General features: G+C 42.1%; 3 protein-coding genes across 4 annotated transcripts; 1 reads left to right on the forward strand and 2 right to left on the reverse strand.

Moving 5' to 3' along the window:
• Positions 1–223: 223 nt before the first annotated feature.
• Positions 224–15,042, reverse strand: CEP104 (centrosomal protein 104; the record flags this gene model as incomplete). Its single annotated transcript, XM_082493539.1, has 21 exons — positions 14,882–15,042; positions 14,184–14,357; positions 13,725–13,863; positions 12,977–13,042; positions 12,524–12,600; positions 12,187–12,355; positions 11,809–11,967; positions 10,930–11,175; positions 9,853–10,056; positions 9,133–9,300; positions 8,273–8,446; positions 6,557–6,733; positions 6,052–6,258; positions 5,432–5,548; positions 4,767–4,803; positions 4,197–4,278; positions 3,469–3,577; positions 3,023–3,161; positions 2,504–2,571; positions 1,172–1,262; positions 224–360 (listed from the first exon to the last, which is right to left on the reverse strand). The coding sequence occupies exons 1-21, from the start codon at positions 14,992–14,994 to the stop codon at positions 224–226; spliced, it is 2,853 nt and encodes a 950-aa protein (XP_082349665.1). The 5' UTR covers positions 14,995–15,042.
• An 843-nt stretch (positions 15,043–15,885) lies between these two features.
• Positions 15,886–19,642, forward strand: DFFB (DNA fragmentation factor subunit beta; the record flags this gene model as incomplete). The annotated part of the gene is given in 7 exon segments (XM_082493557.1): positions 15,886–16,065; positions 16,068–16,200; positions 16,332–16,520; positions 17,009–17,088; positions 17,255–17,425; positions 17,660–17,760; positions 18,249–19,642. Coding segments are annotated over 7 exon segments (1,071 nt in total). The 3' UTR covers positions 18,466–19,642.
• On the reverse strand, positions 16,472–23,705 carry LOC309680069 (UPF0688 protein C1orf174; the record flags this gene model as incomplete). 2 transcript variants are annotated; one of them, XM_082493559.1, is made up of 4 exons in its annotated part: positions 16,472–16,591; positions 21,385–21,507; positions 22,335–22,826; positions 23,442–23,705. In XM_082493559.1, 3 exons carry the CDS (start codon positions 23,703–23,705, stop codon positions 21,394–21,396), a joined length of 870 nt encoding a protein of 289 aa, XP_082349685.1. In that variant the 3' UTR covers positions 16,472–16,591; positions 21,385–21,393. The 2 variants fall into 2 exon arrangements, with proteins under 2 accessions (XP_082349685.1, XP_082349684.1); XM_082493558.1 differs by lacking the exon at positions 16,472–16,591 and having other exon boundaries at positions 21,083–21,507.
• Between the last annotated feature and the right edge of the window lie 3,467 nt (positions 23,706–27,172).

Consider the following 27,172-nt stretch of genomic DNA (forward strand, 5'->3'; position numbering starts at 1 on the left):
AGAACATTTGCGTATTTCTAACATGCACGTTTCTAGGAAGAAACCACAGTGCTGCACAAACAGGTAACACAAAAGTTATCAGACTAGGCAAGTACTGCTCGAGGTTGATAAACAGCCCCATGTCGTCAAACGAAAAAGATTATATGAGTTGCCCACCATTTTTAAATAACTATTAATAACTATACGCCCAGTTATTAAGACAAAGGAAAAAATACTTGTCCTGTCATCGCTTTGAGTATGTTTTGCCAGTGCTTTTATTTGTGCCCCCTCTTGGGGTTGGGATCTTGCTTCCTATAGAGGGAGGTCGAGCCTTTGCTCCTGAAGGACCCGGTTTCCTTAAATACTGGCCACCTGTTTTGCCTGTAAAGAGAAAATACAGATATAAGCAAAGCAATATCAGACAGAAGAGGTTAACTCTAGCAATGACCTGAACATGCAGCAGACTAAAGAACCCTCAAAAAAGTCTGAAGGAGGAAAGGTTTTGGATGTTACCGGCCAAAAGAGTTTTGGTGCTGCAGGCAGTGAAAATAGCTTGTTTGTTTAACTTCTGTGTTCAAGAAAGAAAAGGATTTTGCATGTGCTTCATAAATAAAGACTGTTAAAAAAAACACCTGACATCAGCATCAGTTTCTCTTTGTGGGTGAAGAAGCTGCACAATCATAAATTCTGCCTAGCTCCTGGGTCTTAATTGAAAAGGAAAAGCAGTACACGGCACTAACTATTCAATTCATCTTGTAATTAGGATTAAATTAGCATCCTCTGATTGGATGTTAAAAGCTAAATCAGGCTCTTGGTTCTCTGTGTCAGCATTCAGGAGCTTTCCAGAATGTTAACTGTTCAGTATCACTGCTGATTGTTCTATTCACGGTCACACTACTATGCAGAAACAAGGCTGAACTGATCAAATTGTCAAATATGTCACTTTCCCCAATCAACTGAGCTAATGCCCTCATTTTGGAATTATGGTTACTGAATGGTTTTGAGAATTTGCTCCCAAAGTATACTGTAGTCTATACCAGCAGAAGAAATATCAAGTCAGGTTACACAAATGTGGAGAGCACGTTGAACAAGCAATGAAGAGCCAGCTTGCTTTCAAGGATGAAATACTTTTCTTAAGTCAAGGCAACATAGTAAAAACCATAATCATCATTATCACAAAATAGTATCTTACCAGGCTGCACCAGAAGAGTTTTATTTATTGTGGATAACCTCCGTTGATTCATTTTACAGCCATCGTTGCCCATTAGGTGAGACTTCCAGGCCTAAAGTCAATTAAAAAAAAGTGATATTACAAAATTAGCAAAATTATCCGATCTTTTATCTAGTCACTATGTATGCACATATACTTTTTAAAACATGGGGAAGATGAGAGTTCTATACAGACTTTATGGCAATAGCATTTTAATTTGCTCACTCATAAAAGCATGAAAATCTTATGACTTAATAAGTGGAACAGAAATTAATATATCAATTTTTTAAACATAATTTGAAAGGTACAATACAATAAAAAAAAAATCTAGCCAGATGCTAGAAATTAAAAGCAAGTGACATTTGTTTTGTTTTTTAGATTTTCTTAATTAACAACTGAGTTCAAATCAGGACAAAACAATGTACAAATAACACGGAAAATCTGTTCATCTATGCATATTTTAAACTTAAAAAGTGTGGGCATAACTACAAGGTTATAATAACAGTTAAAGCATTCAGCAACCTGAAGGAGTAGGAGCTGCTATTACACCAAAACATGACAGCCTCTTCAAATTAGAGGCTATGTGAAGTCTCTGACTTACAAGAATAATTTGGGCAGAAACATGAAAAAAAATAATCCCCAAATCCAAACAACACATACATTTCTCAAGAAACGTTTCAGTTTCAGGCTTACAATATTTTCTGAGCTCCTCATGCTGGGCAAAGTCAACAGGATATGGAAAAAACTTCATTTTGAGAACAGAAGCACTACTCAACGGTTACATCCCATTGAAAGGGAGAAAATGACATAGAATACACATCAGCCATTGACATTGAACTGGATCTAATACCCAGTACAGAGTTGTTGGCTGCCTCCTGGTTAGGCTTTTTCAGAAAAGTAAATCATACACAGAACTACTTGAATATGATCATAATAAAGTGTTAGTTGATTCATATAAAAAGACTGAAACAGGTATTTTACGTATTTTTTTCAACAAATCACTTTTTGTTTAACACCAATATATATTTTCAATTGCTGAAAGCATATTTTGGAGCTGGCATGCCAGAGATTTCATAGGATTAGGCACTTACAGGGAACAGCATGTAGAAAGGAGAGAGAGACCACCTCAACTCTCTTGACAATTATAGCAGTTCTTGCTTACTTTCTTCATGTCAATTTTTTCTTGTACCCAAATCAACAACATCGTAATCCTGGATGCCCTCTTGGATGTGCTCAGTCTTGCTGCAGTATTTTAAGATGCATAATGTCACCAGCGACATAACAACATCAGGCCAATCTAGAAGGCTGACTTACCTCCTCTCCTGGGGGAAAGTTGTCATGGCACAACGGGCAATGGTTTGCCACGTTTTCTGGTCTGGCAGCTGAAATGATTAGAAAAGTAATGTAAGAATAGCAAAGACAGGCTAATTTCAAATACAAGAGGAGAACTTGCACAACAAAGAGCATAGAACTACCCCATGGGTAAACCAGCTCCTACCCTACTAACTGCTCTCAAAGAAGTCTCGTGTTTAACCATTTACATCGAAACAAGATACAAAGAAACGACAGGGCTTAATCCGCAAGGATGTGGCACAGGCTTTCTGTTCTCCTCACTCGTCTTCCCCACGTGCATTCATAGAAGCGAAGCATTTCAAGCATGGGAAACTCAAGCATTTATTCCAAAAGCGTCCCCTTCTGAGGATTTACTTAGATTTCTGAATCCACAGTGCAGTACCTCCATAGAAGTGGTCTGACTTGCCGAAGATACACCATATTTGGAAGTCTGACTGATTTGACTATTGAAGTTCAACCTTCCTGTTCAGAACTACTCACAATTGCAAGTCTTGCTCTTAATATGTTTGGGCAACTCATCTTTTGGAAGGGCCTCGCTGCATCGTTGACATTTCCCAAAGCTGTCCTTTTTATCACAATCAGTCAACAGGTGCTCTGTCAGGCTTGCTATTTCCACCACCTGCAACAGAGCAAGAGGTACCCAAGAAGGTTTGTACCATACTGAGTAAATAAGGATAGTATTTTAAAAACTGCTTATGTAATTTTTGGAAGTTAAATCTCACTTTACAAAATAACAAAGGGAACATGACATTTTAATCCCGTTATTAATACAATTTATAATGCTCCTCTTTTCAAAAAGCACTACCCGAGATCACGCAGTTGTGTTCAGAATTCATCTACGTTAGCGTTAAATATCTTATAGCACCTTAAAACCAGAATCACAACAGTTAATGTCTTGTAGTATCTCTAGTAAGTTTATGCCTAACCTGTTTGCAGTGCTCACATCTGGTCAACATAGGGCAGTGTTTCCAGTAATGGATATCTAATCCTTCCTCTGTGAAGGATTCGTCCCTTTCACCACAAAAAATACATAAACTAGGAAAAAAAAAAAAAACACAAACGTCAATAACATCACAGAGTGAAATGGATGAACCCTGTTTCTTCTGTTAGAAACTATTCTAAAAAATAGCTATCATCTTGGTACACCTTGTTTTCCCTATATAGTGCTGACCTTAGGATAGGGCATAAACAAATACTATTAAATAATTTATGGTAAATACCACTATAAAGCATTTGTTCATACAGAAAGACGCAACTCCACAAAAGCACTGAGAACAGCTCCTGGAAACTGGCTTTCATGGCTCCAGAATTTTCAAAAGCTTTCTCTGTGACCTTATCCTATAATACACACGAAAGCTGCAATATATCTTTGCCTTATTTTATACCGGCAGCTGAACATTAAACTCCGGCAATTTCTTATCCCGCAAGCAACTGCTCAGAAAACAAGTTCAAGGTCACACTATCCAAGAACTTAAAAAATCAACATCTAGGATCGCCTGGTGACAATTCCAAATCTGTTAGAAATGATTTTCTTTTTCATTGTTTAAATGCTGAAAGTATTGGCTTTGATTTACTGGAAAAATGCTATTAATGTTATTAGCTTGCAGGTTATACTAAGTGCTTAAGGTGATTAGAAGCTGCTCATCTAACTTACTTATCCAAGTAATTTGCAACAGAGCTATGATCATCTGGAATCTCTGCTGCTGCAGTCTGCGGGCTTTCATTTACCTGGTAACCTGTAAAAAAAGAACTATTAAAACCAAGATCACATTTTAATTAGTTTTTGTGCATGCCTAGAAACACTGCTTCCCTGGATCTTAACAGCAAAAAAAACCTAACAGAAGTATACCACATTGGTAAACAAGCACTGAAAGCCAACATACCTGTAGGCAGTTGGGAAACTATTGCTTTAATGATCTACAACAGTAAAATATTTTAGTGATTATTTTTACATGTAGATGATCTGCCTCAGGTTGGGGAGAAATCTAAGGTGCTTTCAAGCCAAGGCATACTCATTTCTTATAAGAAATTAATTGGTTATCTGATGGTAAATTTTCTTCGTGAACATAATGGTTACCTCTATGGTAGATTGAGGCTCAGCCAGTCTGAAGCACTCTGGTACGTCTTTAACTGAGCAAATTCAATAATCCATTAAGCATCTACAGCGTTTCAAAGACATCTTGAAATATCTCTACATTTCTTAATACTATTTGAAATTACCTACCGTGATACTTTGGCTTCTGAAAATCATATTCTTTCTCCTATTAAACAAAGAAATTTAAGTCAGAAATTTGCTTAATGATAGTTATGCTTGCCAGGGAGAAAGAGAACAGATTATATCCTGATTTTTCTCTGAAATTAAAAGCTTAGAAGCAGAGCCAATGCATTACATCGTTCGTGCCTCTGGTCCTACAGCAAATCTCTCGGGTATTGAGGCAGCGATCTTCTGAGGATGGAAAACAGTCCTACTTGCTGGCATTGGGGTACCTGACTACCTTTCTAAGGTTCAGATATAAACCTTAATGGAAGTGCAGTACAGCGTGCTTCTGGAGGGCCTTGACGCACTCAGTACAATTCCTATACTCTAGCTGACACAGAAACACTTAGAACTGTAGAAACACTCTCAAATTTACCATACAACAGACAATGTTATAAAAAAGAATCCAAACTTTATACTATGTTAGGAAAAGTAAGTCCCCAGATTTTATGCTGGACTGCTGAGGATGAAAGTCAGTTAGTGTACGTCATGGAGTCTCTCGCTCTCTCTTCCCCCCCCACCTACCCCCTTTTTTTAGTTTATAATGAGACAACGGTAATGTTAATTATCTAAGCCTGTAATAGCTGAGGAAAAAAAAGGATTAAAAAAAATCAAAACCAAAACACCATAACCTTTCCAGCTTGAACTTCTGCTTGTATCTCCTTTAGAGCTGCCAGCTGCCCTTGCAGAACTTTTATTTCTTGTTTCTTCTGTTTCTCTGCTTCTTCCGTTGCTGCCTTTCTCTGTGCCTGTCAAGAAATACTCTTTCAATTACAAAAGTTGTTGAACCATCTGTCATATAGAAGAGATTGCAAAACACGTCAGCATAGAACAAATGGTCAATGCAGCACAAGAAATATCCTGATGGGTTAAATGATTGGTCTGTTACAGTAAAACAATTCTCTCCTCCCAAATTCCTCTGTACTAATGTGAAAGAAACACACAGCATTTCCTCTGTGCTCGCCACTTCCAAGGCTAGCCAGCATAAAACAGTATATGTGCATTTTCCAAAATGATTGGGTGTTATTTCAGAAGTACCATCTCTGTACTCTTTGGAGGCTTTATTTGGAAGGGTGAGCATATAGAATAAACAAAACACCAGCTTTTTACACTAAGGGATGTTAACGACACACCTTAAGATACTCTGCTACGTGTGTCATTCAATGTCTCATACAGCAGTGAAATCAGTACATTGCTCAGTGGAATGTAATGTTTAAAGTAGCTACATATGCTCTACAATCTTATTACATACCCTAATTTCAGCTTCAGAAAGTTTACCATCTATTTTAGTAAATCCATCAAAGAGTGTTTTATAGAGAACAGTCTTGCGAATGCTTGCATCATCGGGCGGAAGATATTCCAATATAGCAGCCTTATGCTTCCTGTACATATCAAAGATAATCCGCAACGCTACATCACGAACTTCATAAACTCTGTGTTCCAAAGCTCCTGTTGCAAACTGAAAAATAAAAAAAATAATGCTTCTTTTCCCCACATGTTTTTTAAGGACTTGGTTATTAGTCTAATTATTTTACTGCAGTAGGAGAAATCTTCACATAGACAAGATTTTCCAAACGCTTTTTGACCCAATGATTCTTTTTTTTTTCTGTATTGGCATCTTGTTTCCTCACACGGTTGTGTGTTGCACCTCCAAGAGACTCATAAATTCTCTTTTGTAATTCACCAAGCACTCCAAAACAGACAGACAAGTACTAATAAAACAATGACGAAAAAAAGCTGTAAACTCAGACTCCTACCTTCATGACATTGCTGATGGTAAACCCAGAGTTTTCAGTTCCCATGTCTTTCAAGAGGCATTCCACTAATTCCACTTGACTCATTGCCAGATGTGTCGGGGAGTTTGGTTTTAATGGTTGAACCAAATGAACGGGAACAATCTGAAGAGGTTTAACTTCGCTACACAGTGCCATTTCCTATAAACAGAGAGTCAGTGTGCATTTAGGAATGCTAAATGAGGAAAATTAACTGTCATTGCAAAGTAGAGTTATTCTAAGTTACTTATAACAAGTTAAGTAAAATGAAATAAGCCTTCCATAAGAAGTAGCTGCTTATTTGCTACTTTAGTAGCCCGAAGTTGCTTGCAAAGGCTTTAAGGAGAAGATTATACAGACATTTGGTCTCGTTTTTGGCATCACAGAGCTATGGAAAAAACGATAAAATCTTAGACAGAGATGAGTTCTAGAACTGGCTTGTAAGAAAAATTTCAAGAACTCAATCTCACTCTGAAGTATATGAGGAGGAGATAGATGAGAAGTGTCACAAAGGATACAAAGTCTTGACGCATCAAGATGGATTTGAAGAATGCTTCATAAGACATATGCCACCTTAGAATTTCTCATTCTGTTTTGCAAAGAACCTTAAGGACAAAATTCTGCTGTTATTCAAAGCTCAATGTTTATTTCTTTGCGGGTAGTGGAACGTTTAATAACCAAAAGCAGCCCTCCTCCCCGTTCCTGTCAGCAGACAGACACTCCAGCAGATGATGGTGTCCCGCAGTCCCTCTTCCTGAGGGCCAGATGCAGTTGTCACTGGGCTGGCTGGGCTGGTGGGACACACCTATTTCTAGAAATATACAGCACCTTCCCTAGAGAACTGCTTATTCAGGCAGTGTATCATCTGTTAGCACTGATACAAAATAAACACATTTTCCTTCCCTGCAGGCCACGTCCTGCCTATGAAAATACATTTGTTACCTTATTCTCATTTCCTTTCTCATTCAACTACAAAATCTATTATAAACAAGCCAAGCAGTAGTAATAAAGTTCCAGTGACACACCAGACCACTGCACACAATAACGCTGCTAAAATTTTAGTTATGTCTACAGCAAAAGAAAAGTCTTTTCCCTCCATGTGTGGTTGCAAGCAAGGATAAGTAACCCAGAGGCAGTGACTCATTCCATGCCACTCCTGAGACTGAATTAACACATTTCCACACAGAACTACTGTTCTTTCATCTAAATTCTACTGGAAAATAGAGCCTGTACTCCTCTAGCAGCTATTCGCAGCTGCTCTTTGTCAGCATTGAGCAAGGAATGGACTGTGCCTTTTAAAATGGGCATCTTTTTTATGCTTTTGCCAAGTTGAATTTCAAAAGTTGACTGTCAAAAATGCAATCAAATCACAACGCAGTCCAAGGAGTACGCTGTGGCTTCTTGGTCTCATCTCTGTAGACCACTTGCAGCTAAGAAGACGAATACAAGAGTTACACCTGTCTTGTATCTGCAGCAGCTGCTATCTTCCCACACTGTCCCCACAAAGGTGACAATACACTGCTAGAAAAAACACCGCAAAGATATTAAGTTGGTGCTACCACTTTGCCTCCCATGTAAGGCATAATCCTTTACAGCAGCCAACTCTAGACTTGAAATCAAGCCTGATTAGATGTTATCCACCTGTAAGCTCTGTGACATTCCTAATGCAAACCAAAGCGCAATTTGAAGAGAAACACCTACCTGAATGAAGTTAGAACTCACAAGGCGAAGACGGGACGAAGAATCTCCCGTTCTAGAAAGTAAATTTGGAAGCGTTTTTTCCACACAGTGAGAAGTTTCTAGTTTTCCTAGTTTATGTTTTGGTATATATTGTGTAATGATCATTTTTAGAAGTTTCAGGGAAGCTTGAAAAACCTAAGTCAAAAAGAAAAAGGAAGCACTGAGCAAAAATACCACATAGATCCCTGTTTTCAGATAACATTGTAAAATCTTTTCTGTAGTTCTAAAGAACAGCAGCAACAGGAATCTAGAATTACAGTAACACTCTGACTGGAAGCTACTTTAGATATCTCTCTTCCAGAAAACATGTTGCTATGGCTCAGGCTTCAGAATTTGTTTTATGAAGACTAACACAGCTCTTGATTTTTTTCTTTTCTTCTTGTTTAAGGCATATTTGAAGCCTAAGGCTCCTTAGGCTAACTGTAGCCTCTCAAGTTGGAAACCAGAAGTTACTTCACTGCTGTATTTCAACTTTACAAAAAACCAAACCAAAACAAAAAAAAAAAACCACAAGGCCCAACCACACCACCCACTACTGCATCAGCAGTTGTTTCTCAAGCTCATTACTCAGCCCAGGACAGAATTTTCTATACTGCTGAATGCCAGACATTGTCCAGTCCTTGATCCTAACTAAGAGCTGACATTCCAGTTGTGTTAGGGTTCTGGGTATCATTTGGTGTTTTTTGTTTTTTGGTGTTTTTTTTAAACTTACTCAACAGTTTTACAAACTATTTGTTCAAAGTATCTTAAGCACATGGTTCTATGATTTTGGCTGCTAGTTCTTCACCGGAGCATTTCTTATTAAACATATCACAACTTACTGAAGACACTATGTCTTTGATGGCCCTTCTTACAAGAAAAATGGCAGCCCTCAGCATGTTCTTTAAATCATCCTTTGGAGTGTTTACTGACATTTCCATCAGCTTCTTATATACAGCTAGTAACGCATCTTCTCGGTATGACCAAGTTTTGGAATATGCTCCTGAAACCTGAACAAAGAACAAGTTTATCTCTTAAAGGGTCTACACTGACATTTCACTATTTATTCAACGTTTATATACAGAAACAGCTTCAAAAGAACACATGAACTTAAGCATGAAATCCCTAGGTGTTTCCTACAGGAATCTGGTATTTATTAAAAGAGGTGTTTCGGCACATATTTTTCAAAAGCAATGAGTAAAATCGATAAACAAGTCAGGCTCAAGGAACCATTTCAGACACAGTAATGGTTTCTCTCCCTACAACAGACTGTTCACAGTGGGCAAGTTATGGGTATTCTGGTAGGGTGTGTACACTAAAGCAGTCTACCAGACACTATCTGCTTAATAGCTCATCAAGTAATTAATCATAAAAGCTATAGCATCATTTAACCATTGAAAACAGGCACCCATATATCCAAGGTCGAATTTTAATCTCAGATTTTTAAGTAACAGTTCTGAACATGTAAAAATCATATCAGTAGGTCTTTGTTGACAAGGTGCATATCAAGTCAGCTCAACACAGACCACAATAATCTATGTGTTTATTTTGTTGTTCTTTACCAAAGCTTCTCCAAAAACTTCAATAGCAGGGCTGGCCTCCCTCAGTGCCTTCTCAGTCAGTGGTTCTGGTTCCCCAGTAATGCCACTTCTTGGAGTATCACTGATATCCTCTGCAGCCATCTGTGGCTCAAGGTACGCAACTGCTTCGTCAGGCTGTTTACAGATAGCTGGAAGAGGTCTCTCATCATAAGGTAAAAATTCAACCTAACAGAGAAGATAATATTTGTCATTTTAGAAATGACTTAAATGTGAAGATGTTTCATCATTAATTGGATTCAACTCAATACATTTTTCCCTGTCAAAGCAGTATCACTTTACAATTAAGTACAGCTGTTGAAGTTCCCATAATCACATCATGAAGAAATTGAACCAATGCCCATGAATAAAACTTATTTCTTGTCTATAGAATACAACCAAACACACACAAAATGCTTTTTGTGGAAGAGCACACATCTACAAAAGAAATCACCTGTTGATAGGAAGTCAGTAAGTCATAAAGCTTTATTTGTTAAATTATTTTATGTCAACATCCTGTCAAGAGAGAATACTACTGCTATTAGTGTCAATGAATTTCTTCTTTAGCTTTGCCAAAAGCTGGAGCAGCAAAACCTAAAGACCAAGCTAACAAGATACCATGATTTTCTTCCTCTCTTTCGACGTGAAACCAACTATTACCCTACAACCACATTCCAATAAATTCTCTTGCTGTTGTAGATTCATCCAACGTGGTCTCTAAGATTTATTAAGCCACTAATAGAGCAAGCAGAATTCAGCTTCCACCATAATGGCCGTGTGACACTCAATTAGTCATTTAAAGTCTATGTGCTTCCATTCAAGTATTTATAAATCAGGTATAATCCCCTTTTGCCTCAATCTCAATGAACATTTGTAAAAACTTCCAACAAAATTCAGGAAAGACCAATGCCAATTGGCATGGGCACTGCTCAGCAGCGCAGTCAATTTCAGATACTATACGAGCTATGAGAATAACTGCAAAAGACCTTGTTGTTTTGGAAGGTTGAATACAAGATCATTTGCTGTGATAGATTTCTGCAGTAACAGAGGTACACTACTCACATTTTCTTTGAGAAACACTTCCTTGGAGGTTGTGGGATGAGTCACCGGAGGAGGGGACTGATGGGGAACAACGGGCTCAGCAGAAGCGGGATCTGCTGACTTCTCTTCCAGCAAAGGCTCTGCTTTCCATGGCTCTCCTTTTTGCGGTTCTGTGTGCTCACAAGGAGGTGAATTTGTAGCTTTTGTGCACTGAGGATTGCCAGTATAAATCATAGACTGCAAAGGCAATTCAGGTGGTTTTCGGATCTGAGAAATGGAAGAAGATTTTGTAAAGCAAGGCTAACGACGTACTAAAATCACAGTTAACACAGCTAGAACTCTGACAATCAACAAGATTCTGCTGCTTTCAAGTAAATGTAAGACCTCATTTACAGACGTGTCATCATTTCCACTGGATGCAGCTTTATGAAACAATAGAAAAATAATTCTGTGTGGATATGTGTGTGGAGAGACTATAAAGCTTCCCTTTCTGAGAACAATACAAAACAGTATTTTATCACATTAATTCTGTATGGTTAGCCATGATGCCAGCATAAGCCTGTTATGCCCCTTCAAAATACGAGAAAGTACCCTATGAACCTCCATCGTGTGCCCTGAAATTAGGCAAAACATTCAGGATTCTAATGTCATTTGCTTGAGACCTTAACAGTTTAATGTAACGTAATTTATGGGGAACTAAGCACGTTCATAATGTGCCACGTGAAAGTCTTTGGTTGGGAAAATCCACAATCCAAACAGAAAACTTAAAATCCATATGTAATTGTGATAAAATACCTGTGTAACAACTCTTATTCCCTGAATTTATTTTGGTTTCTCTGCCATTTCTATTTACAACAACTGCACGATAAAGCATCTTGAATTAGGAATAACAGTACCCACCATCAGCTCTGCATCCAGAAGGTCGTGGAGCTCCAGTTGCTGATACACCTTCAGGCGATACGCTTCCATTTGCTGTTTCTTCTTTTTAGCAAGATCATAATCCTCTCTCTCTACAGCATAGCGCTTCTCTACCTCATACCGTCCAAGTCGTTCCCCTACCTAGAAGATGGTATAACAAGCTAGCTTGGAATCACATTACTGTATATACGCATACGTTTCAGTATTTCCAGCCAAGTTACTAAAACAAGCTATCAGATTTTAAAATTACTATTTTGAAAATATACTGGAAATCATTACGATTCCACATGAATGCTAGGGTCCCTGATGGACCACTGAAACACTGTTTGACTTAAGAGATAAACAGTCTTTCACCAATACCTTTTGCAAGTCTGCAATAGCTTGTTTGAGTTTCTTGGCATAATCATAGCGTTCATGATGGACAGCTTCGCGCTTCTTCTCATCCAGCCTACGTATTATCTGAGCAACTTCTGGATCCTGGTACATGTCAAAAGCCAAATCATCCAGAGGTGAAATGGAGTCAGGTTTCCTGAAGATATAAAATGGATAAAATAAACTTTCAGCTAATCCAAAATAGAGCAAGCTAAGCATACGTCTTCTCTTGTCACTAGCAGGGAACTTGCAAAATATAGAGACTGAGAACTACTTTAGACTGAGTAGATGTTTTGCCAGGGTATATGCAAAAGAACATCCTTACCCAAGGTAAGTTCCATCTAAGGCAGGGTCATCTGATTTAATTCCTAAGTAGTGGTCTATCAGCTTCTCTCTGGAAGGCTTTGTAAGGGAGAAAAAAAAGTCTTAACGCACATTCATCAATATCAAGTATGTGTTCAGGACAGATACTCTGACTTGCCACAATCAATATACACTACACAGTTTTGGGGCATATTGAAACAAGAGAATCCGGAGAGGTTGAAAACGTGAACATTCCAATTGATTATGTTTTGGGTTTTTTTGTATCTACAAATTAGGCTCAATTTTTGAGAGTTTTCTTGCTTCAAGATGACTTAAAAAATAAAATAAAAATCAATATATGGCAGCTCTGCTACAGCACAAAACTAGTAGAAGAAAGGTGCACTCCATTACCTCAAGAACACTGTAAGTGAACAGGTGTAGCAACAGTAAAAAGATAGGGATGCTTTGCACTTACAGTATTATTGCTGTCATTACTGTAGTCTGCTGGATCTCCAATAATATTTACAGCTACTAGGGCAACCTGGGATAGATTTAAAGAAAATGTAAATGCATAAGGTCATTACTTTTTCCATATCTTATAAAAACTGAAACAAACAAAAAAAATGGAACAAAAAACTGTACAAAAAAAAAAATAGGGCCTGTGGTCTCCAGTGTGGTATGGAAGCAGAGAAAAACACTAAGTGCTAAATGTACTTCATGCTTCATTAAAAATTTATTACCAAATCTACAGACCACTGTTCCCTTTTCTGGTCTGGGATGAAAGTGAAAAGAGCCACTGCAGAATGGAGACAGATATTTGCTTTTCCTGTATCTGGATGGCTGTACAACACCTCCACTTAATGCCACATCGGATCCTAAAGACCAAAAGTGGCTTTTGAGTGACCACAAAGCTGTTCTCAGAGGAAGTACTTTGTCTTCAGCACAGAGCCTGCTGTGCAGTCTAACACTCAGAATGAAAGGCAGTAAGAAAATGTGCACTTGACTGGTTTGTTCTGGATAAGTTGCATGCACTTGGTCATGATTGCAAGGCACTTATGAGCTCTTATTTGTATTTTCTGTTTTAAAAGAAACAAAAAATAAACCCAGGAACTTTCAATCAACATTTTTAGCTTCTACAAATCAAGGGAGCAGATTTCTATGCCTGTTCTGTACTACTGAAACTTCACCTAGCTTACCAAGTAAAGACTCTTAAGTCAACTTACCTGACCATACAAGTTGTATTTATTGACATAATTTTTATGGAAAATCAGCTTCAGGTACTGGCCAACTGCATCCATATACACAGATTTTAACTCTCGTGCTTTGAAATCAGTCTTTTCATTGTCCGAGAGAGGGACGTAACTGAGAAGGAAAATGTAACAAGTAAGCAGGGGAAATGTACGAATACATAGTTGTATTTTTGCTCCTCAGGTTAGTACTTTGATAAGGTTTAAAACCCCCTCATAACTGAAACAATGCATGCTGTCATCTGACAAGAGCGTTCATCCGCATCGCACCTCTCACACCTACGTCTTCAGCTTTGTTACAGACCTAAGCAAGTACAGAATCTTTTTACCGCTTGCAGCACAGCCTATCAATGTTGCATGCAAAGCATAACGATTATTTCTTCCTGAAGCCTTCCTGATTAAGGTAATAAAACCATTTAGAGCTTTTTGACTTACCCTAGTCTGTGAAACCTCTCTGACTGATAAGGAGAAAAGTATTCAGGCAAGCTTTCACTGATGTAGAACTCAATTTTGCTGGAAATCATGTATTGGTGAGCAAGCAACTGCAGTTTTCGTATTCGACATCTCTCCACCAACTGCAGAACAATTTCCTGTGGATACTGACAGAGTCTGAAAACATACACAATTTCTGAATCATCTTTTTAAAGATGATTTCACTTCCAACTTGAGTAACATTTAATTATGAAACTTTTCAAAGTTATTATAGTTTAATTCAGCATTACAAATATTGTAAAAAGAAACCAAAAAGTAGAGTAGAAACATTCTTCTCTCCATTGCATGCACGTGTATGTTAAAGTGCCCCATACATACCTAGAGGATGTGCTGAGAAGACTGGATTTTTAATACTAAGCCAAAGCAGTTGCAAATTACAGGAAGACTGACAAGAACATAAGTAGTTCTCCTTTTTTCTTTTTAAAGGACTTTATTTAAATGCAATGTGATGCCTTTAGGTGGTAACCAAGGTGCTTTTTTTTCACCATGATACGGATTCCACGGGATTAAAATAACTTCTTTGGTTTTATAATCAGTTTGGTCTGGGATGCTGTAAACTCCTCTGACCATGCGCGGTACATCTCCCGCTCATTTTACACTCAGTGTTTGAGAACTGCGTGCATTCCTCCCCCTCGCAGTACCTGGGTGATCGCCATCCATTCACTGTTGGGGCATGAACCATCAGCTCTTTTGCGCTGAAGCCATCTTCATGTCCCGAGGAACTAACAACTACAAAACCAATCTTGTGTGGCATCCTGCAGAAGTGAGCTAGTCAAAGCAATGATGTTTCAAGCTTCATCTTATTCCTGGAAGGACAATAAAAGAATGCTGAGACACTACTGTCAAAGAATTGAATCCTATGGTCCATCAAATCAGTAGATGATGACTACAAATCTACATTTTCTTTAAATAATGTTGGCAACATAAACCACACCATGTTCTCATGCTGAGCGTTTTATTAGTACTTAGTGAAATGAGGGTTTAGCTAATTTGTATAGCAGTTTGCCAAGAAACTCAATTAAATCTGCTAATCCGAGTCAGGGCGTGAAACTATTTGAGTTCTAAAACGCACACAGGAGCGACCGGTACTGTTCTCTGTGTCCTTGAGCCGAAGGAAAAAACCAAACAACCAAGAACAGGGTGAATATTGCTAAAAGCTACCTAGCACCTTTCCACAGCCCTGCATGCACCCGGACTGCTGGCAGGGATGGCAACGACGGGCAGGACGAGCGCAAGCCAAAGACCACCGCTAACCCCCCTCCCCCATGCCGTAGCGGTATATTATGGCACTAATTTCGGTCCCATCCCTCCTCCCCCGGGCCCGGGCCTTCGCCACAGGAGGCGGCAACAGGCCGCGGCGGCGTCCCGCAGGCCCCGGAGGGGTCACGGGGCTGGCTCGGGGGAACGGCCAGGCCGCGGACAGAGACGCCCTGGACGGCGGCGGCCCGGCGGGGGCCCAGGGGGAGGCTCGCCCTAGGCGGAGAGGAGGGAAGAGAGGGGAGAGCGCCGGGCCGGACGCCACTTGCCTCACTGCGGCCCCATCGCCGGGTCTCATGGCAACGCCGCGCCCGCCGCCGCGCATGCGCGCCCGCCCCGGCCGCCCCTGTAGCGCATGCGCGGCCGCGGCGGGAGAGCGGCCGGCGGCATGGCGGAGGCGCTGCGGCCCTTCCGCCTGCGCGGGTGCGGCGGCCCGCAGAAGTTCGGGGTGGCGGCCGGGAGCCTACGCGGGCTGCTGCGGAAGGGCTGCCGGCTGCTGCAGGTGCGAGCCGGCGACCGCGGAGAGGGACCGGCGGTGCGGTCCTCCCCAGTTGCTCACCCGCCCGCGGCGGGCAGCTTCCCTTGGCAGGCAGCCGGCTCTGCCTCTACGAGGACGGGACGGAGCTGACCGAGAGCTACTTCCGCGTCCTGCCGCCGCAGACGGAGCTGGTGCTGCTGGGCCCCGGAGAGACCTGGCGGGGCTGTGAGTGCGGCGGGGCCGGGCCGGGCCGAAGGCGGGGGGGGCGAGGGGGGGGTGTCCCGGTGAGGGGGTGGTGGGTGACGGGGCGCAGCGCCCGGGCCCGGCCGCGTCCCCTCAGCCCGCCCGAACCGCAGGTGCCAGCGACATCGAGCGGTTCTTGGCCGCCTTCTGCAGCCGCAGCGGTGCCGTGGTGGAGGCGGCGCGGAAGCTGCTCTCCGACGAGCGGGGCCCCAGGAGGCAGAAGCTGCTGGCGGATCTCATCCACAACCTGAGCGAAAACATCCTGGCGGAGGACAGGGAGGACGACAAGAAATGGTTCGAAGGTGCGTTGTGCCGCCCGCAGGGAGCGGCCGCGGGGCTCAACCCGCTCGCGGGAGTCGCTCCTTCAGTTTTGCTGTTATTGAAAGAAAAGCAGTTTTAAAATCTGGGATACAATCTGGATACAATCTTTTAACAACTCGCTAATAGTATATTGATAACTTCAACATATCAGCCAGCTAACCTTTCTTTATACTTTCTTTGCAAGTTCCTGTTCCCAAGTCATTGTTGCAGTTCTTACTGAACAATTCAGTTTTCTTTTTGAAATCTCTTAGAGTTTTGCATATGCATTTTAACGAGAAACATTTAACAACTATAATATCAGCTACTGCGTGCCCTGCATGGTCCTTCTAAGTGCTAAGAGCAGGGTAGTCTTGAACCAGTAAAATAAAAATGGGAAAGAAAAAAAATGTGTGCATACTGATTTTGTGAAAATAAGGTGGAGGCACAGCACTGAAAGTACTAAGTTACAACACAATCTAACTCCCTTTAGGTCTAGAGTCTCGTTTTAAGAACAAATCAAGCTACATGCGATACAGTTGTGAAAGCAGAATACGAAGCTACATGAAAGAGGTAAAAGTTTCTGTTAAGTAACTTATTTTCAAGCTTCTAGTAAAAATAATTCTGTTTCCACATGTATATAAGACGCATTTACAGTGCAACACACTGATTGTAGAAAAGAGCTTCGGGCTGCCACAGGCACCAAAGAGTGATCGTTGGGGTTTCTTTCTCCCTCTAGGTTAGTAGTTTTATTTCAAATGTTGATCCTACAGCAAGAGACGCATATAAAGCGATAATTGACCTGATGTCAGAGAAACTAAAATCTGTGAAGTATAATGGATGCTACTTTGATAGAAGAGAGGAGGAGGCGGTCCGCCTCTGCACTACGGAGGGATGGTTCTCTTGTCAGGTAAGTTCAGCCCTGCCTAAGGCAGACAGTCTTGGTTCCAACAAGCGGTGGCGTGGCTCGCAGTGACATTGGAGGAAGGAAATGGTTACTGGGATGCTTGTGTAGTGCAGCATCAGGCTTGGCAGGGTGATGTTATAGCACATGTGATCTGTCTTTGGTTGGTCATAGCAAGTGAAAGGACCGCACTGGGGTGACGAGCAGTACACCTTTCATTGTAGCCATCTTGTTTTACAGGGACCTTTCGACAGGGATGACTGCCCATGTAAGCACTCCATCAACCCCTACAGCAACAGGGAAAGCAGAATCCTCTTCAGTACCTGGAATCTCGATCACATGTATGTACAAAGCATTAATCCAAATTTGCCTGCATTGTGCGCTTCATCTTAGGCAGGAAAGGTACGGCCACTGAGTCTTTGCCCCCCCCCCCAGCCTGCAGTTAGCTCTGCTACAAATAGTGCATTGTGATAAAAGATGCCTGGATGCTGCAGCTGTTTCTGATAACAAAGTCCTGAAGACAGATTATAATGCCATCTCTCGTTAGCTGCTTTGCTTCTGTTCAGATTTTCTTTGTATGGAAACACACACCCCTCCTCACCACGTTATCCTTTGTGAAGGCTCCTCTCTGGCAAAAACCCATTTTCAGGCATTGTGCACTTGTGAAGCAAACAGGATTTACTAAACTAATTTCCTCAGGAAGGAAAAAAAAATCATAAACCTAGTTATGGTGAAAGAATTCAGATTCCACCTGGCTCTGAAAGGAAGATGGAGGCTTATTATGAAAAAACTTCTGATGGCAATATTTTTTCTCTTTTGTGTATTGAAGAATAGAGAAGAAACGTGCTGTTGTCCCAGAACTGGCAGAAGCTGTCAAAACGCGAGGTGGAAGAGAAGTGAACTGGGAATACTTCTATCAGCTGCTGTTTACCGTGGATAATTTAAAACTTGTACATATTGCTTGCCATAAGAAAACCCATCACAATCTCAGCTGTGACAAAACTAAAATTTACAGAAAAAGGAAGCAAAACCACAAGATTTCATAGTGCTGTCTCTGGAAGTGACTCCTGCTTTTCTCAAAATCATGTCACATGGTAGCATTTTTAAATAGCCCTAGTTTCTTAAAGAAAAACTTCTTTAGGAGTCCCTGGCAAAAGAGACTTGCTAAGTAATTCAACTGCAATCTCACAACACATACATTCATATCATGCCTAATTCTACTCTCCCGCCTTCTCGCTCACTACGAGCCTTCCTTCGATTGCACTGTGTGAAGTGAGATAAAATACAGCTGTGAGTCAGAGTATAAAAATAACACCAGAGGCTGATGATGCCCTACGATCTCTTTCTTGCTATGACAAATGTAGGCCCAAAATTCACAGTACACAGAAATGAAACTCAGGCAAAACATTTCTTAAAAACTAATCTCAGGGCATTTGTATATTCGTATTTCTCTGAATATTAGGCCAAAGACTACTGTAGGGCAGTTATTTTGCTCCGTGCCTTTTCCAGGTAGACGGGCACTGTATTGCAGGAATGCCAAAGGGTGGCAATTAAGTGGCAGAGCTGCTGGCTCTTCTGTGCCAAAATACCTGCGCTCACCCACGACCACTCCATTCGCTGCTGCTTTAGACCTGCATCTCTTAGAAGGAAGAGGAAGGCTATGGCATAGCTTTGCTTTTACCCTATTTGTTCTCTGTCAGCTTTCCCATTGATTTCCCTCTCCTTTCAAACAGTTTCTGCCTCTTTAGCTTGAGTTTGCTTGAAGCAATACAAGCAACGTTACCGTATAATAATCATGTTTACCTGCTGCTTTAGAGAATACTGCTTTTGTAAAACACTTCCTACCTCAGGTAACAAAATACAAATAGATCGATTTTTACTTGATTTTTTAAAAAAGTAACAGCTGATAAAAACTGAACTTTTAGGGACTGTCAGTGTGAATAATGTGATTTTTTTTAAAAATAAAAAAAATTACCACCATCTTCCTGTGTGTGTGTATGTGGAAGCAGAGGTGCACAACTGGTGAATCAGGTGTAATACAGCATGGCCAATACAGACTAGAAAGACTGAGCACAGGGAAACATGATTATGAATGAAGCGCTAGTCACATACTGCTAGGTAAAGAACATTGCTAGGGAAGAGCCCTGTTTTCCCTGCCCTTCCTTCCCTGGGCAAATCCAGCTAGTGCACACAGGATGCTGTGTGAGCTGTAACTTAGCTAGGTCTTGGGAATGCGGGAGCTTTGCTACAGAGAGTATTGATTTACTTTAAACAACAAAGTCGATTCCCCTCCCAAACATTTCAATGTGAAAAGTTAAGTAGGTGCACTTTAAATACAGGATTTCTAATACCAATGCACTGAATTGATCTTTCCAAATTGCCTTACTGAATTTACGTCGTCGGTAACTAAGATGGAAATGCACATTACACTGTTCCGTCCCTGTCTATGGCGGGGGGGATTGGAACTCAATGATCTTCAAGGTCCTTTCCAACCTAAACCATTCTATGATTCTGTGACATTGGGGAAGGCAGCACAGCTAAGATTCTGATGACAAACACAATGTCATCTGTATGGCACACTTCCTACAAACTGAAAATCACCATTTTGCACAGTGCTGAAACTAAAATGCATGTCTGTGTGAAGACGTATTTGCTAGAAAGAGACGGTAGCAAACACAGCATTTAAGGAAAGCTGGGAGAGCTACTTCAAGATGGAGTTGTGCTGAAAACCATGAATATGCTATTAAAAAATTAGATTTTTCTGTGTTACAGAATTAGAGTGAAAAGGAGCCAAGAAATATCGTTGACAGAAACAATGCATCAGCTGGAGTGGAAATGTGAATAAATTAACATGTCATGCATATACAATTTGTTTGGCTTACAACTTTTGAATGTTTAACAGACTATAGCTGTAGAAATTAATATTTATTTAAACCATCTGCTGATAACATTTTCTTTATATTTTTAGAAATGTAGAAGAAACTATTTATAACAATAAAGATCTGGAAGCTTATTGCATAATCACACTTTCAAAGAAGTATTATCATAAACATCGAGTGAGTTAACAATTCCTGAAATCATCTGAGGTTGCTTATTATTTTCGAAAAATGCAGGCCAAAATAACAAATGTGGTGGACTGACCCATATCCTTAGCAATCAATACTCATTCATCTACCGATCAAGTCCAACACTGAGAGATTCTTTATCACCACCAATGCATTTGTTTACAAAATTCCTACTCATAACCCATGGAAGTCAACTGAAAATACTGCACAAGCTGCATTACACAGCTATTACACAAGGCAATGCTTACGGCCGCTCTGGTGGAAGAGGGAAGCAGTCAGCTTTGCGTGGTGGTTTAGAGAACTGACACGCAATAAAAACGTACTAAACTTACAGAGGTTAACACCACTGAACTCACATTGACCTCCAGACATTTAGTTTTGCCAGCAGAACTGCATTTTAGAGGTGTTATCGGTTCTGGTTGAGATGTAATCAATGCAACGCAACTTACACAACAGAGGCCGGTGTGCTGCTTTGTACTGCATAGTCAACTGGCTGCGTTACTAACTGCACGCCACAATGGCAGACATCACAGAATTCGAAGAAAAAGGACAGTGTTCTTAAATGGTTTTCTTGGCTATTTTTAAAAAAGGAGTGAGACCAAATATTCACCCTAGATATGGGCTCAAATTATAAAAAAGCAGTAAGAACTTCTATTTTCCCTGTTTTTTTCCTAAATATTAATGGTAAAATGATAAATTACAATTTATTTCCAAATCACTGAAAATTCATTCAATCTTTGCCTCAGATACAGTATTCTCATGTGGTTATCTGCCAATTCTGGAAAAACAAACTCTACCAGTTCCCCCTCTGAGAAAAGGCAAACGCAGACACCTTATGGTAGTGACATAGCCAACCATCATTACGTGCAAAGAAAAAGAAAAAAGGTTTCATTTGTTTACTGTTTGTTGTTAGACAACATCCTCTTCCTCCTCCTCCTCCTCCTCTTCCTTTGCAATGAAATGTAGCCTTCTGAATTCTCGCCTGCTCATCGTCGTGCTTGGGAGTGCAACTGGTGGGAGATCCTTTAAAAAAAAAAAGATAAAATCATTAAGGAAAGTCTGTTGCAGCAAATGGCAGACCTCCTACCTTTTCAACAGTTCACGCACTTCCACATCTGACAGGAGGCACCAACACACACCTCTTCACTTGGAAGCGGTGGCATAAACCTGTAGCTAAAGCAGAGAAGCTTTGAGGGGAGCTTGCCTGAACCCGTCACAGCTCATGGTCAGAGGGCTGGAATTCTTTCCGCAGGCTTGCGGATTCAAAGAGGGTGAAGTGCTCCATGAACAAATCCTTGCTACTCCCGCTAAATACCAACTGTGACTCCTGCTAAATACTAATCGTCATGAAATGCCTGAAAGGAGGCGGCATTACTTGCCCAAAGTTATACAACATTAAAGGCAGACCTGGGATTTGAATTTTAAGTTCTGGCCTTTGATCAGTGCAAAAACAGAGGTGGCCAGAAAACAGGTTCCATTCCAAAGAATTACAGTAAGTACAATAATCACAATAAAGAACCAATGACCAGCAAAAAACTATTTTGACAGAATACCACTGTGTCTCCATAATACAGCTATGTATGTCTTCATGAGTAAAATAATCTATCTTACGGAATTGGACTAAACAATCTAAAAAAGATTTTACATCTGAAATTAACTTGGCTGAGCAATTAATTTCATCTCTGATTGAGACAATTCTATCCAGGGGACAGGGATAGACTCCAGATGTCTACCAATACTGGTCAAGTTTGCCTACAATTTTGCGGCTAGCCTAATTTTATTTAAAGATGCAAGACTAAAGTGGAACAGAGCTGAGTCTGGAAAGTGTGAACAGACTGTCCTCATCTTACCTTTATAAACTCAACATCTCCAAAGAACCGGGCTACTGGCATTGGCTGGTTGCTGTCTTCATCCAAGAAAGCGCTATTGTCTAGTTCTATCGGCTTCTTCGGGAGATCTCCATCCTCCAAGCTGGACCCATCTGAAAGTAAACTCTCACTGCTGCTCTCCTCTTCGCTGCAGACATGATTGTGCAGATTTTCATCACTGCCTGTTTCTGATGGAGCACTGCTTGATTTCACTGCATGTGGCTTGAGAGAAACATTATCCTCCTTTTTCTGTTTCTCTTTGTTAGTCTCTGGAATGCTTTCACCTTTTTCCTTTTGAATTATATTGCAGTCTCCTAGATCTTCTGAATGTCGATCTCCATCAGATGTTTTAGGCGTTTCCCCGAATCCAGTACTTCCACATATAAGTCCTTCTAGTTCTGATTTTACTAGACTGTTTTTTTCACATTTTAGCCTCTTTGAGGGTCCTCTGTCAGCCACTTTGTGTGAAGAAGGCTGTTAGAAAAAATATAAGATCCTAAAGCTTACTCGAAATAAATAAAATCACCATATCTCTTTAGTTGCAAGGTGGGATGTGGAACAAGGCGAGTGGCACCTTGATCCAAAGCTACATCGCTAACAAAAATAATTAGTAGAAAGTGCATATGTAAGGAACAGATAGCTTACATTAAACCACAATGTACAGTCCATCACCAGTGGAAAGCTACTTCTCAAAACATAAACTAGCACCGTATGTGGCTAATCACCATTTTCATATTTTCTTAGGGATGCTGTAGATGGCAATTAACGTAGCAGAACGAACTATCACCTGGTACAGCAAAGCGTCCCGCAGCTCGCTGGCGGCACAGCGCACCGGCTATCAGCCTGCCACCGGCTTTGAACAGCGAGGAATCCAAAAGCTGGCCCTGTAGCACACAAATATATCCCTGCATTGTATTTTTGCACGCAGGCGTCTAACACAGTGGTGGAAAGTCAGGAAAGGCGAAGAATTTACTTAAATTCCCTCATGGTGATGCTGGGTTTGTAGCTGTTAACGATTTAGCTGCACCCCCAGGCCGTTGCAGCCCCGCGGCCCTCTCCCCCAGCCCGCCCCGGCCCCGGCCCTCCTACCGGGCTCGGCTTCCGGGGGCCGCCCCGCTCCTGGCGGCGGACCGCCGGCGGCGCTTCCCCCGCGGGCTCGGCAGAGGCGGTTGCCGGGCGCCCGCCCTCCAGAGACCCCTTCGCACAGCGCCCGGGAGGCCGCCGCTGCCTCTGCCGCCCTGGGAGCTCCGGGCCGCGGGTCTCCGGGCGGCTCCGGCCCCCCGCACCGGCCGCCCGCCGCGCCGGGCCACCCGCCGCCATCTTGGGGAGGGCGCGGGAGCCCGCGCTCGCCATCTTGTGGAGCCTCTCGCTTCAGGGGCAGTCGAGCCTTGCTATCGCTTATCTCGCCGGGGTCCCGGGCGGGCAGGTGGCCCGTCCGGGTCGAAACACGGGCGAAGGGAGGCCTCGTCCCCGGTCGGTGATGGGGCGAGACGGGGCCTGGGCGGGGAGCTCGCCTCAGGGCCTGCCGCAAGCAGGGTGGGCAGCGCGGGCCCACCACACAGACCCAGACTCCAGGCTTGACCCACAGGCAGCCTTACGTTAAAATAAGCCTTAGCAAAGTGAAAACAGAGGAGCTTGCCTGCAGATCTCCCAGATGGGTGGCTGCCTGGGGAAAAATAACCCAAACAAATTCTGCCTGGTAGCTGTATAGGTTATAAACGTTTCAGAGCTTTTGCTTCCCATTGTGTCTTCCTTCTGGAGCAATGCTAGCTCTGGTTATAAGATGTGCGGTTGGGGAGTTATTATTCAGATATGCCTCTCAGTTCGTTTCTACAGCCCTGAGGGAACAAATTATGTCAGTAACTCAAATCCCTCTTTAACTTCAAGGACTCTGATGATAGCAGATGAATTTCTGTGTAGCAAAGCAGCCCGACACCTAGATTTAAGTATGTAATTATCTTCACTTATTTTATTGGGGGAGGTGAGGTAGCACGCTTGCCCGTTTCGAGAAATTGTAGGTGCCGCGTGCCCTGACGGTCTGTGCCAGAGGAGGGACGGCAACGCCCGCCGCCATGAAGCCCAGGGGCTCTATCCATCGCAGTAAAACACAGCTCTTTTGTCTGTTAATTCAGTGTTTTGAGGACGCTGTGGGGATTTTTATAATTCTGTCCAGCTGAGGGTACCGGGGCTTGGTTTTTTATAGCAGCCTTTAACGTCCTTGCTCATCACAGAGCCATACCACAAGTCTCGGTGGTTTGAGGATATTACCTGTGCTCCTCAACTCAAGTTAGCTGATAAAATGCTTGTCCGTTCATCCTGGCCTTAAAAAACATGAGGAACAACTTAAATAGCAGAAATAAGTGGCAAGAATGTACCTATGGGAATATTCAAGTAAGACGTTTTTTCTCAAAAGCATAAAGTCTCCCAGTTAAACGGCAGAGGTTCGGAGACATGCCTGATATGTTGTTCTGCAATTTCCCTTGGTGCTCAGGGGTCCTTCTGTGCTTTGTTCTCTGGCTGAGATAATTCATATTCTCCTCCAAAAGCTTCTCAACTTGCTCCGCTCTCTCACAGTGTTGTTGCTTGCAGCCATGGAATACAGATGATTGTTTTTATTAGGCAGTGAAAACTTATACTGTCTCGTAAACAGGAGAGGACTAGAACTGGCTGAAGAAAGCCTTTCTGCAGCTAGAAGACTTGGTGGTTGTTTTAATTTTGCCAACAAACTGGAAACAGTAAGAAAAATTTAATTCTGGAAATTTTAATACATACTTTTCATGACACTATATGTTTCTCATTCTTTATGCTGCTTTGTAAAATTGACATGTGTATTAAAGCGGTGAGGGCAGGGGTGGCTAAGCCCAAAGCCGCCTCGCATGCTTCGGTGACCCAGCGCAGCCGTGCGCTCGCAGACTGGGGGTGGAGATATACAGCCACAAGTGCAGGGCAGCCTCGGACACTTGCAAGGGACAAAGCACCATGTGCAGATGAAGCCAGGATGCTCCCTCGCAAAGCTCTTGTGTTACGGTCACCACATTCTCCTCTAGAACCATGTTACTGTGTGGGAAAATGGTGGCAATGTCACAGCTGCAGCTGTTGTTGCATTTTCTGAAATATGGCTGATCCCTCTCTGAGAAAACAGCTGTCACATAGCGCAGAGAGCACCCCAGGAGAGGCAAGCGAGAGCGCAGACCCCCTCCGCGATCAGCCCACGTCTCAGCAGCAGGCAGTGTCTCCTGAGCGACTTGAAAGGCTACGCAGGGACTGCTAACAGCCAAGCAGCCCTTAAAGAGAATCAGAGCAGCACAAACTATTTACATTAAAACCACATAAAAGAGGACTTATTTTCAACAATATTAAAAAGTGGGTTTTATTAGAATCTGTTGTCTAAGCAGGCAGGCAAAAAAAAAAAAAGATTTTGTGAGCTCCCTCATTTTTATGAAAGCTGGCTGGCGGGTATAAAGCAGCAGTTGATGAGCTTATTGAGCAGGAAGGGAGGTTCAGGCTGTGAAACTCGATGTGTAAATTAGCTTCTTGCAGCACTTGTCTCTGCGCCTGTCACTTGCACCAGTGTCCCTGTCTGTTATAATCCTCCCAGTTCATTTGGCTAAACATTAGTGACATGATAGGGACAGCAGCCAAAAAAAATGTTGCCTGTAAACATGCTGGCTGTTAACTGTTGAATGAGAGGTCTATCAAACTAAAGAGTCATCCGGCAGGAGCACTGGCTGGTCTTTTCCTGCTATAGGAAAGTTATTTTCAGTTAAGGCAGCTGCATTATTTCTCATTAGCAGCACCTGGGGAGGAAGCAGGAGGATCCACCACCTAATGGCTGGCACAGGGAGCCTCCCTCCCTGCCCGGACCACGCTGTGGCACCTTCCTCCCTCCCCGCTGCCTTCGCTGCCCCTTCGCAGAGCAAGCGCCAGCGGTACGGATTAGTCTTTATCTCAGAGTTGAACCTTTTAGCCATTGTTTTTTCCTGCCAAATGATGTTGTCATATCGACTCAGGTAATGACAGCGAATATTGAACTGCCGATTTTGGGCTCCCAGAGGCTGTGTCTCCTGGATGAATTCCTGATGAGTTGATATCCCGGCTAGAGCCGAAACATTCAGGGGGTCTGCAGACCTCTGATGTGGCTGTCCTGAACGCTGCTGTCTTTAGTACCTGCGCACCACTCAAATTGAATAACACCTTCATTTTCATTACTGAGGAGTATTCACACCAGGAACTAGAGAGCCCTGACACAGAAATAACAGGGAATTTATGATACATAATGAAACTTTATGCTTGCCATGTGAGAAATCTCTTTTTGAGTCTTATTTTAGATTTCTTTCTAGTATCTTATCAAGAACCAAATGTGGAAAGTCAGTATCTGAAGAAATTAATTAACACAACTGAGTGGAATACATAGGCTTTGCAAGAAAGAGCAGCAAAGAGAAAAACTCTGAAATTCATTAATAAAAAACCTTAAGGGACATCTGAGAAAGAACATAGAGAACCCGTCTCGAGTTGGATAGCTGTCGTACGCACCTGACTGAGGAGCTGTGTGGCACCGACCTCCCCATGACGGCTACGGCGGGGGACGCCAGACCCCTGCCCAGGCGGATCCTCCCCGCTATGGATGCACAGACCCCATTTTCCTAACGATCTCTAGTGTTTACGGGGCAAATCCTTTCCAAAGCACTCTGCAAACACAAAACAGTGAATTCAGGGCATCCGATTTGCCCAAGGTTTTCTGCCCTTCCAAAGACCTTAATTGCTATGAGCAGCATATTTTTAGTGTTTCGCAAAACGCAAGTAAATCTCTCCCAGCACAA

The sequence above is a fragment of the Vanellus vanellus genome, assembly GCF_965231255.1.
Source record: "Vanellus vanellus genome assembly, chromosome: 20".
Classification (NCBI taxonomy): domain Eukaryota; kingdom Metazoa; phylum Chordata; class Aves; order Charadriiformes; family Charadriidae; genus Vanellus; species Vanellus vanellus.